We start from the raw sequence: 12919 nt of genomic DNA on the forward strand, positions 1-12919 counted from the left end.
CCCACAAACATACACAACAGAGTAATAAAGGAGGAAACCTGAATGTTGGATGTAAACTAGGATGGAGATAATAATAAACACAAAATATTCTTCAGATGTTGGAAATCCGGAGCAACATGCACAAAATGCTAGAGGAACTAAGCAGGTCAGGCAGCATCTATGGAAATGAATAAACAGTTGACGTTTGGGCCGAGACCCTTCTTTAGGACTGGAAAGGAATGGGGAGGGCAACAGAATAAAAGATAGGGGGGGTGGGAAGGAGGATAGCTGGAATGTAATAGGTGAAGCCAGGATGTAGGTAGGCGGAGAAATATCTCCACAGAAGAAATTGATGTTAGAGAGGGTTGGGAATTGTGGTACGCAAATAGATCATCAGAAGTCATTGCCTGTGACTGAAGTGAAGTGTAACCTGGGACTGTATGAGAGGGAAAGAGACTGGCCATAAGCTTTGGGAAGAGAGTCCACATGCAAGGCAATAGGGCAACAAGATCAGAGGTGAGAGGACGGGATGGAGGCTGAAATTATTTGAGGGTGCTACACTGTTTGATGGAGAATCAAAGTGGAGAAAGCAGAGTGCCTAAGAGGACAGGTTGGTCTGGGAATTGTGTAAGCAAGAGAGGAGAGAATTTTAAGGGAAATGGGAGGTACGAAACCAGGTGAGATGATAAAAGCATAGAAAGTACCAGAGTATTTGGGAGACAGACCAGAGTAAAATCAGTACACCCACCACTCCCAAATGAATAGTGTAAATCCCAAAACAAAATCTGCATGGTTTTCAAAGTTATTATTAAAGTACACACATGTCACCATGTAGATTGGTTTTTTTGTGGGCATACACAGCAAGTCCAAGAAACACAATTGAGTCAGTGAAAGACCATACTCAACAGGGTGGACAAACAACCAAGGCATAAAAGACAACAAACTGTGAAAATACAAAATAAAAGAAAATAATAATAAATAAATAAGCAACGAATATCAAGGATATGAGATATAGATTCCTTGAAAGTGAGTCTGTAGGTTGTGGGAGCAGTTTAGTGATGGGGGACGTTAAGCTGAGTGGTTCAGTAGCAGGGTGGTTGAGGGGTAGTAACTGTCTTTGAAGCTGGTGGTTGGGGTCCTGAGCCTCCTGTCCCTCCTCCATGCTGGCAGCAGCGAGGAGAGCATGACCTGGGGTGGTGGGGGTCCTTGATGATGGATGCTTCATTGAAGAGATTTTCCATTGGCATGGACAATGTATTAATTCTTTTAACTTGAATCAAGACTGACCTCGCTCCATCACAGTAATGTCTGCTAACTATAAAAAAAATTGAGTTGTTGATATTTTTCTGTTAAAAGCAATTCCAGATGAAGTATTCAGTTAACATAGTCTTCAGATGTGGGGAAATCAAAAATAAATCATCTATTTGAAAATGCTAACCACAACTAATCTTTATAATCGCTCTTTCTGTTGCTCCATTCCACAGCCAACAGTTTCAACCACTTGAAGGTTTCTGCATCAGACCGTAGGTCCAGTCTACCAAATCCTTCTAAGCCAATTGTAAGAACTTTCAGGAGTACAGCAAGAAATGATGCTCAGGACATAAATGGGAGAAATACCCCAATCACAGTCAGATCATACGCAAGTCCAAAGCCTCAAGGTAAGTGACTAAAATAAATGTTCATTGATGCTGCAGGTGGCAATTTTTATGCCATGATAGATAAATGAGTGTTGCTTGGAATTTCCTTTGAAGTCTGCATGCATCTTGGAAGAGGGCCAAGGTGTTTTCTGTGGTAAAGTTTTCAAAGCAATATGTTAGAAAACCAAAACGGAGTGAAAGGGCTATAAAATAGTAATAAGAAACGCAATGTCAGCATTCTGAGAGAAGCAATAGTTGCATTCGTCTTGAATTCTGTCCTTTAGAAGAAAGTGCTCAAGTGCATCTCTGCATGCGAGGAGCCTCAGCATGACTAGGCCCTGAACAAGGCCTGACTGCTGTCCTGGGGTACTGAGACAGCTTGGATTATTCCCAGAAGCAGCTGATTAGACTGTATGCGTGCTAAGGGGGGACATTATTAAAGGACTTCTGCTGTGTTCAGCAATCTGAGGAGAACTATAAATCAGAGCTAATCTCCTCCACAGCAAATGCACAACACACTGCACTGCAGGCCTCAGTAGGAACATGGTTCACAAAGAGCTTAGGAGCAGGAAACATAGACCAAAATGATTCTTTTACATTAGCCTTAGAAAGAGACATCCCAGTCAGTGTTCCCTCAAATTTGTAATGACCAGTCTGCACAAAAATCTTCTGCTGTGCAATTTTTTTGCCTCAGTGACAACAAAATGTGCGCTCTGAATTTTTAAGTGGAAGTAAACCTGAAGCTATTCTAAGGATAATTAACTATCAAGTCCAGTTTGTTATTTGTTGTTTGAAAAAATATATAATAACCATAAATAAGAACTTTGATCTCCTCTGGGTTTGATCATTTTTACTTGCGTTCATCTGCACTCTTACAAAACATACGTAGCAGGCCTGTAGCGAGTATTGAAGGGTTTTCTCGCCAGAGCTTTTGTACACCATCCATGATTTGCTTGCTAACTGATGCTTTAAAAACCCAAGTTTCCAAATATCACTCCACTTCTTCCCACTTGCAAATTCTTCAGCAACTTTTGCATAGTGACAATTGATGCACCATCAATAACTCTCGGAGATGTGAGGCAAGAGATAGGCTTTTATTAGCTGGAAGAGAGCACTGTCAGCAGCAAGAGACCATCACACAGCATCCTGGAGACTGAGGGAGGAGCAGTGCCTCCAATCGCCTTTATATAGGGGTCTGTGGGAGGAGCCACAGGAGCAGTCAGCAGGGGGGTGGGATGTGTCCAGACAGGTATATGTAGTTCACCACAACAATACACGCAGGTAATGCCAGTTTCTGTATTGAACATAAATATTTCTCATAGTTGCATGTTCCTGATCTCATGAATTTTTGGAGTAGCAGTTTCTACAGTTTCATTAAGCTACTCTGCTTCAAATGACCTGGCAGTTCTTTTGCATTTCACGCCCTTTGCTTCTTTGGAATTCGACGTAGTGAATCAATAATGTCCACAATAAAAACAGTATACGTAAGCCAGTTCTAAAATCTACAGACAAATCATCACAAATTCCACATTGTCAACACCATCCGCATCAGAAACTAGAAAAAGAAATGTGATTGTGTACGATCATGAAATATACTTAACCTGCCAATGAGATAGATGGTGAGAAACTTTTGTATGCAGTTTAAATTCCTTTGTGAGCTAATAGCAAAAGTTGAGTGTGCGTGCACACGTACACACACATGCCTTAGAGGGAACATTGGTCCCAGGGTCATCAGAAGGAAAGCAAACTACTCCACGCAGCGGTCATCATCATCATCATCATCAGGTGCCACGCCCAGTTTGAGCTTTGATCGCCATGGCCCACACACTCCTGTTTCGGGTCAAGTGGATCAATTCATTGTTATTCATTTCCATTTCTCTGGCTGTTGTCCCCATCATCATTTGTCTTTGCCTTCCTCTTGCTTTCTTCCCTTCAATCTTTCCCATAGTTATCGTGCATTCTAACTCCTCTTTCCTAATCACTTGTCCAATGAAGTTACGTTGCCTTTTCATGATCTCATACATTATTACAGATCTCTGTAGCATGGCATCATCCAAAATAGTTCATGGCTATTGAATTGCAGTTATGGTTGTTCAGCAAGAAGTTAGGAACCCACAAAGACTAGATAAGATAAATAAATAATGTATTCTGGTTTGTGGCCTGTAGCATGAAAGTTGCCTCGGGCACAAGGAAAATTACCCTGCTCTTCTTTAAAAAGTGCCATGTGATCTTACCCTGAATAATAAATCAGGATTAAAATTCTAGCTAAGAAGACCTTTCTGGAATGTTCTACTCATTCCTTATTCCACATTTTAACTAGATTAGTGAGAGTGAGCAGCTTCAAGTTCCTGGGTGTCAAGATCTCTGAGGATCTAACTTAGTCCCAACATACCGATGTAGTTATAAAGAAGGCAAGACAGCGGCTATACTTAATTATGAGTTTGAAGAGATTTGGCATGTCAACAAATACACTCAGAAACTTCTATAGATGTACCTTGGAGAGCATTCTGACAGGCTGCATCACTGTCTGGTATGGGAGGGCTACTCACAGGACCAAAAGAAGCTGCAGTGGGTTGTAAATCTAGTCAGCTCCATCTTGGGTTCTAGCCTACAAAGTACCCAGGACATCTTTAGGGAGTGGTGTCTCAGAAAGGCAGCATCATTATTAAGGATCTCCAACACCCAGGGCATGCCCTTTTCTCACGGTTACCAACAGGTATCCCTCAAAGTCAGCAAGACAAAGGAATTGGTTGTTGACTTCAGAAGGAGTAGCGGACCGCATCTACATCGGTGGTGCGCAGGTGGAACAGGTCAAAAGCTTTAAGTTCCTCGGGGTGAATATCACAAATGACCTGACTTGGTCTAACCAGGCAGAGTCCACTACCAAGAAGGCCCACCAGTGCCTTTACTTCCTGAGAAAGCTGAAGAAATTTGGTCTGTCCCCTAAAACCCTCACTAATTCTTATAGGTGCACCGTAGAAAGCATTCTTCTAGGGTGCATCACAACCTGGTATGGAAGTTGTCCCGTCCAAGACCAGAAGAAGCTGCAGAAGATCGTGAACATAGCCCAGCACATCACACAAACCAATCTTCCATCCTCGGACTCACTTTACACCACAGCACTCACAGTGCTGCCAGGATAATCAAGGACAAGACCCACCCAGCCAACACACTTTTTGTCCCACTTCCCTCCGGGAGAAGATTCAGGAGCATGAAGATTCGTACGGCCAGATTTGGAAACAGCTTCTTTCCAACTGTGATAAGACTGCGGAACGGATCCTGACCCGGATCTGGGCCGTACCTTCCAAATATCTGGACCTGACTTGCACTACCTTACTGTTCCTTTTCTATTTTGTAATTATAATTTATAATTTAAATTTTTATTATATTTACTTTGATTTGTACTTCAGTGAGCGTGAAGCGCAGAAACAAATATCGCTGTGATGATTGTACGCTCTAGTATCAATTGTTTGGTGACAATAAAGTAAAGCAAGGGAGGAGGTACAGAAGCCTGAAGGCACACACTCAGCGATTCAGGAACAGCTTCTTCCCCTCTGCCATCCGATTCCTAAATGGATATTGAATCTTTGGACACTACCTTTACTTTTTTTAAAATAGACACTATTTCTGTTTTTGCACGCTTTTTAAAAATCTATTCAATATACATAATTGATTAACTTGTTTATTTATTATTTTTATTTTATTCATTATTTTTCTCTCTCTGCTAGATTATGTATTGCATTGAACTGCTGCTGCTAAGTTAACAAATTTCACAACACATGCTGGTGATAATAAACCTGATTCTGAATCTGAGATTATGTGATTAAATCTGTACTGTACTTAAAATAACAACGATGCTTTTAATCAAATTGCCACTTGGAGATGTACATGTATTTACATGTATTTTCCCATGAAACCCATGTATTTTCTCGGTATACACATCACCACTGATCTCACCTGGACTGTACACACCGGCTTTTTGGTAAAAAAAGCACAATAGTGTCTCTTCCACCTCAAGCGACCGAAAAAGTTCAGCATGGCCCCCCACATCCTCAAGACCTTCTGCAGGGGCACCATTGAGAGCATCCTGACTGGCTGTTTCACCGCCTTGTATGGGAACTGCAGAGAGTGGTACAGACGGCCCAGCACAACTGTGGACAGGGACATCCCTCCATTGACGACACTTACAGCAACAAGTGCAGAAAGAAGGCCTGGAAGATCATCGGGGTCACCAGTCACCCCAACCGTAAACTGTTCCAGCTGCTTCTGTCTGACAAACGGTACCGTAACATTAAAACCAGGACCAACAGGCTACAGGACAGCTACTTTCTACAAGCTATTAGACTTTAAAATTCACATGTCTGTACATTGCAACAGAGTCATAACGCGGATTTTTACTCCTTCACATTGTGGGATAGATGTAAGATTTAAATTCTAAATTCAGTGTCCAAGTTATACATACACTCATTATCCAGTGCCTTATGCACTACATCCTCAGTTGGATGCTGACCAGAGCTTGGAGGTACCTGGAATTCTCTCTAAGTTTGAGTGGAGCGATTTGGCCATGCCCATTGTCCCGGTGATCAAGAAAGAGAAGTCCAGAGCCATTCACATATGCAGGGACTTCAGAGTGAGCATCAACCCTGTGCTGCGTACTGTGCAGCATCCTCTGTCACAAATAGGAGACAGTTTTGCATCTTTGGCGAGTGGGGAGAGGTTTTCAGAGATTGACTTGTCACAAGCCTATCTGTAAATGGAGATTGAGGAGTCAAGCAGGAACCTCAAAAGGGACTAATCTAGTATAATCCGTCTCGTCTCTGGCGTCGCATCATCTCCAGCAATTTGGAAAAGAGCAATGGATCAAGTGCTCCAAGATATCCCAGGAGCACAATGTTACCTCAATGACATCATCATGACTGACAAGAATGATGAAGAGCACCTCCAGAACCTTGGTAGAGTGCTCACCAGGCTGAGTGAGTATGGTCTGCGTGCAAAGAGAGAGAAATGTGAGTTTTTCAAGAGTTAAATCTCATACTGTGGACATGTCATTGATGAGCAGGGCTTACATAAGTCACAAGAAAAGATTGAAGCAGTGCTACAGGCACCCAAACCAGAAAATGTGTCACAACTCAGGTCATTACTGGAGCCTGATAAACTACTATCACTGGTTTCTCCTAAACATTGCTACAGTGCTGCACCTATTGAACACACTGTTCCAGACAGGAACAAATTGGGAATGGTCAGAAAGATGAGAAAGAGCACTCAAGGAAACAAAGAGACTAATAGCATCAGATGAATTGCTCACACATTATGACCCCTCTCCGCCCATCGGACTGGCGTGTGATGCTTCCCCTTTTGGGATTGATGCCATTTTGTCACACATTATGAAAGATGGATCTGAACATCCAATTGGATTTGCTTGAAGATCACTGACGAACGCAGAACACAACCATGCACAAATAATCTGAGAGGCCCTTAGTCTAGTATGGAGAGTAAAGTTCCCCCACTACCTCAACGGACAAAAGTTTACTCTAGTGACAGACCACCAGCCCCTTGTGTCCATTTTCACTTCCAGTGATGACTACTACCCAGTTGCAATGTTGGGCACTGTTCCTCGGAGCCCTCTCTTATAACATGGAGTTCAAGGGTACCAAACCACACAGCTATGCTGACAACTTGTCACGTCTTCCACTGTTGGCAACTGAAGAAGAAAAGTCTTCATACTGTGACCCAGCAGAGGTTGTTCACCCAGCGTTGGAGGACCATTTGCTGTTAACAAATTTGGAAATAGAAAGAGAAACAAGCAATGACCCAACATTGTCAAAAGTCTATGACATCGCTATGCAAGGATGGCCAGCTTATTATAACCCTATGCTTCCAGAGTTCTCAGAGAGATGAGGCCAACTGCCTGTATGTCAAAAAATGTTGATGGGTGGATCACGGGTTGTAGTTGCCTCTAAACTGTGTACCAGAGTGTTAGAGAATCTGCGTGAAGGTCGCCTGGGTACAGTCAAGATGAAGAGGCTCACCCGGAGCTATGTGCGGTGGCTGGGAATAGACAGACAGATTGAAGACTTGACCGAAAGGTGTTCGGGATGCCACAAAGTTCAAAATGCAGCCCCATAGGCACTGTTACACAGTGAGAGTGGTCACCTTCACCAAGGCAAAGAGTGATTATTGACTTTGTGGAACCATTCATGGACTCCCATGTTTCTGATTGCTATGGATGCTCATTCAGTGGCCAATATCTGTCCAAAATAGAAAGGTAGGCAGAGGGGGTGGCCTGCTTCTGCTTGTGGGTTGAGTTAAGAAACTGTAGAGGTAAAAGGACCCTGATGGCAGTAGTATACAGGCCTCCAAACAGAAGCTGGGATGTGGACCACGGATTACAACAGGAAATAGAAAAGGTGTGTCAAAAGGGCAATGTTATGATAGTTGTGGGAGATTTCAACATGCAGGTCAAATGAGATCATCAGGTTGGAAATGGATCTCAAGAGGGTGAGTTTGTTGAATATCTACGAGATGGCTTTTTAGAGCAGTTTGTCATTGAGCCTACTAGGGGATCAGCTATACTGGATTGGGTGTTATATAATAATCCGGAGATTAGGGAGCTTGATGTAAAAGAACCCTTAGGAGGTAGTGATCACAATATGATCGAGTTCATATGATTAAGATGCAAAGGGACCTGGGAATCCTTGTGCAGAACATCCTAAAGATTAACTTGCAGTTTGAGTCAGTGGTGAGGAAGGTAAGTACAATGTTAGCATCCATTTGAAGAGGTTTAGAATATAAGAGCAGAAATGTGATGCTGAGGCTTTAAAATGACCTGGTGAGGCTTCACCTTGAATATGGGAACAGTTTTGGGCTCCTTATCTAAGAAAAGATGTGCTGGTATTGGAGGGATTTCAGAGGAGGTTCACAAGGCGATTCCAGGAATGAAAGGGTTATCATAGGTGGAATGTTTGATAGCTCTGGGTCTGTACTCACTGAAATTCAGAAGGATGGGGGAGGGGAGCCTCATTGGAACTTTTTGAATCTTGAAAGACCTAGACATGTTAGATGTGGAAAGGATGTTTCCTATGGTGGGGGAGTTTAGGACAAGGGAGCACAGCCTCAGGATAGAGGGGCATCCATTTGAAACAGAAATGCGGAAAAATTTCTTTAGCCAGAGGATGGTGAATTTGTTACTACAGGCAACTGTGGAGGCCAGATTGTTGGGTGTATTTAAGGCAGAAGCTGATAGGTTCTTGATTGGCCACAACATCAAACATTACGGGTAAATGTCTGGGGAGTGGGGCTGAGGATCGGCCATAATTGAATGGCGGAGCAAACTCGATGGGCCAAATGGCCTAATTCTGCTCCTTTGTCTTATGGTCTTATGATCATGTCACCAAAAGCAATGGGACACCGGCGGCAGAGAAAGTTGTCTTTGGCAAGACACCTGCCAGACCTACTGGCACTCCACAGGTATAAAGGTGCTATACTGAAAGAAACAGAACCCTACCCAAAAGATTGAATCTTTAGTATAGTGAAGTTAGTTATGGACTGTTATTGTGAAAGCATGTTTATTTGAATATAGTTAAAGTGAGATTACATGTTTTGTTACATATACAGTTTTATGTTACATTCATCCAAAAAGGGAGTAAGTAATGTGTGGATCTATTTCTTTTAGCACAATCACTCACCTTAGCACCAATTGTTGACGATAACATCAGGTTGTTGGGTGTATTTAAAGCAGAGTTTGATAGCTTCATGATAGGCCATGGCAACAAAGGTTATGGGGAGAAGGCCAGAGAGTAGGACTGAGCACTGATCTGTTGTCCTCTCTCAGCCAAATGAACGTACCAGTTAACCACACCTTCATATTTTTTAATTGATATGTCATTGTACACACACAACAAGACCCAAGTTTCCTGTACCTTCCTCCTGTAGCAATGAACGAGAGGGAGAGGGAGAGCGGTCAAGCTTAGGCAGACAGTGTTGAATAACTGCTCACTTTCTGCTCTCGTCCTCATTGATTTCAATCTTGCTCGATACTTTAATCAGCAAGTTGGCCGGGAATTGGAGTCGATCGTCAGTTTGCACTCTGCCATTAGGCTGCACACTCCATTCTCAACCTCACTCTCAACCACATTGACTTTCCTCAGAGACAGCAAAAGCTAAGATCTCTTGGTTGGCCCAAAAGCACATCAGCGAAATGTAAATTACAGGCTCCAATTGCACGTAGATTAGTAGTCTGCAGAAAATCAACAAAAAACAATGGTTGACAAAACCTACCTTTTTTGAGTTTCTTTTTGACTGAGGAAGTCTTTTCAGTGTTTCTAAATCAATCAATCAATCCATTAACAGGAACAGCTTCCCACTATCCACTCTGTACAGTCACTGCATGACTCTTACTGTGGTTCCTCATCCTATTGTAACATGGCAACCAGAACTCAGTATAATACTCTGGCTGAGATTGGACCTGTGTCAGCACGTTCCCTTCCTTTAAACTCTACTTCTATTGATAAATCCAAGAATCTTGTATGTCCTATCAGTTGTTTTCTCAGCTTGCACTTACATTCCAGTTATTTGTATGCACATTGCTGCAGGTCCCTCTGCTCCTGTGTGGGTGATGCACTGTGAGTTGATTTTGGGCTCCCTACATCTAGTATTTAGATTCAGAAGCTCAATAGTTGAAAAATAGTTGCAGTTTGAAAAGTACGAATTGCATGCATTATGCAAGTAGACAGAATTATTGTTTTCTTCTGTAACATAAATCACTGAATAAAATGACAGAAGTTGAGATATGAGTTTAGAAAAGGCAAGAGTGATATAAGTACCCAATGCCATCACTGAATACTTACACCGACGAGGATGAAACGGTCTGGGTTTTAGTTAATCTTCTCTGACACTGCAGATCAGCTAACAAAAAAAAGAATAGTTAATTCTGAATTTTCTGGACAAAACGACGGCAAGATTTCTCAGATTGCTTAATCCTCTTATCTTAACCTCTGCCAAAGTTTCAGAACAGGCAACACATACAAGATGTTAGAGGAACACGCTTTGAAACAGATTTGGTTGCAATGATACAGGAAAGATGTGAACGCATCAAAGAGGGTCCAGAAAAGAAAGTTACAAGATTCATTCCTGGATTGAGGAACTTCATTTACAAGGTTAGGGATTAGAAAGCCGTGATGGTTTCCTTTGGAAAGGCTGAGGGGAAATGTGATGAAAGTGAACCAAATGATGAAGTGACTCTGCAGAGTGGGTCGTGGGAGACTGTTCCTGTTAAGGAACTGAGTGGTTTGGAAACACGGCAAAATTTGGCCTTTTACCTATGAATGGAAACAATTAAGAAGTGACTTCATATCACATGAGAAGTTTGCTCTGCAGCTTTCAGATTTCAAGTTAAGGAACATAATAAGGAGGTTCCGTTTCAAAATACCAAGGGCACTCTTAGGGCTGAACCCACTACTCTGTAGTGATTGATCAGGGGCTACAGCTTTAGCATAGTTGTTCTTCATCTGTATAAGAGCATAGTTTGAAACTTGCAAATTACAAATGCAAGTTTAATGTCAAAATGTTTGTCATTAGTGGAATGATCTTTGGGCAGAGTATGCATGGTGAAAGGCTAAAATCATCAAACTGTCAAGGAACCAATCAGCTCAGATTCCTTTCAGCTAACTCTCATTAATCATGGAATTTACTGGTGCTTCACTAAAAATATTGGGTTAAGATGAAATTTCTTTGCCACCTTTTGATGATCTAAAGTGTTTCAACAAAGATATTTGATGCAGCTTTGGGATACCCAACCACTGCCCAACTTACTCCCAAGCTTGGAACTTGCCTTAAGCTGTACTGATTTGTGATGAAATGTTAAATCTAGGAGTTTTAACAGCACTTCCTGTGAAACTCTATTCAGCAAATAGTGTAATAGAGTACTACAGCACAGAACTGTGCCATTCAGTCCATCTAGTCCAGGCCAAACCATTAATCTGCCTTGTCCCATCGGCCTGCCAGTGTTTCTGTCAGTGCTTTTGAATATATTATTAGTGTTTTTGAATAAATTCTGATTGTTGCATTATTACTTTTAATTCTATGCTATTATCTCATTAAATGTGTATTTTAAACAATTGTTGATTACTGTGCCTTAAAAATCTTAACTTGTTTATTTGGTGTAACTTAGTTTATTGATTTTCTTTTAACTCAAAATGCTGACAAGGAAGAGCTTCAGTTTTACAATGAGTGGCAAAATTACTTCCTTATTTGAATTGCGAATGCAATATATGCACAGGGAAAAAAATGGGAGAACACATTAATTAAAATGTTTTTAGATGTATGGATGTCATAATTTCAGTCCACATGTAAAATCTTATAAACATAAAAGATTTATGAAATTCCAGTTTGGCTGACTTTGTTTGAAAGCTATATTCCCTTGGAGCAGAAAAGCTAATATTATTCTGTTACCTAGGAAAGTAATTAAATTTTAATGCTGCCCCAGAAACATTTGCATTTAACTTCTCACATGAGCTTCAACACCGCCATAGAAACAATCCAATAATTTGGGGGATTCAATAAAGCAAGAAAATGCAGCCTCAAGCAGTTTAGTTTTGAGGTCCATTCTCTTTCACTTCCCTTCAAGACCAGTATTAGAAAAAAACAAACTAGAAATTGAAAGGCATCATCTTCTGCTTGCTTTTTTCATATCTAAATATATTGTGGGTGGAACAGGGTGGTGCAGGGAAATGTGTACTAGAATGGTAGCCAGCAGATAACCCGAGTCTGCTTGCCCCATCTTATTATGGTGAGTTCACCATCCAGGCAGCACTTAACTGCTAATCTTCTTAGTGGCTATCTAGGAGCTGCAATCTTGTTTCCGTCAGTTGACACCAAGTTCTATAACAACTATTGTAGCAACAGATTCACCTCATAGAGGAAAAGTTTGCATTGCCCAAAACCATTAGTTAAAAAGTCATTCCAGAAAGTCTGGCCAACTGAAGGAACCAATGGCAAAACCTCTTGAAGAGTGAGCTCCTGATTTTCAGTTCCAGCTCTGGATGCCTTTCAGGAAAGGGAAGAAGAGAAGGAGGAAGCTTTATCACCTGGGAAGCTCCTTGTGTCCACAGTCAGGTGGCACTTCATTGACAGTAAATACACTATGTTGCATCCATCGTCAGTACAGACACTAACGCCTGAACACAATGCTACACCTAAATTTAAAAACTTCAAATCTTGAAATTCCATTCTTTCCAAAGATATTAGCGGTGTTACGCGGTGCTCTGTGCAACTTGTTCAACATTGGTGTCTCGATCAATTAGCAA

General features: G+C 41.6%; 1 protein-coding gene across 8 annotated transcripts in view; it reads left to right on the forward strand.

Annotated features, from left to right (window-relative positions):
* LOC140734758 (FYVE, RhoGEF and PH domain-containing protein 4-like) overlaps positions 1-12919 on the forward strand; it is a 258362-nt gene that overhangs the window by 173109 nt on the left and 72334 nt on the right. For all 8 annotated transcript variants that reach the window (XM_073059202.1, XM_073059207.1, XM_073059205.1 and 5 more), the window contains one exon: positions 1464-1637. In XM_073059202.1, the coding sequence (XP_072915303.1) occupies positions 1464-1637 (174 nt within the window). The remainder of the gene's footprint in view (positions 1-1463; positions 1638-12919) is intronic.

Source organism: Hemitrygon akajei, chromosome 10 (genome assembly GCF_048418815.1).
Source record: "Hemitrygon akajei chromosome 10, sHemAka1.3, whole genome shotgun sequence".
Taxonomy (NCBI): domain Eukaryota; kingdom Metazoa; phylum Chordata; class Chondrichthyes; order Myliobatiformes; family Dasyatidae; genus Hemitrygon; species Hemitrygon akajei.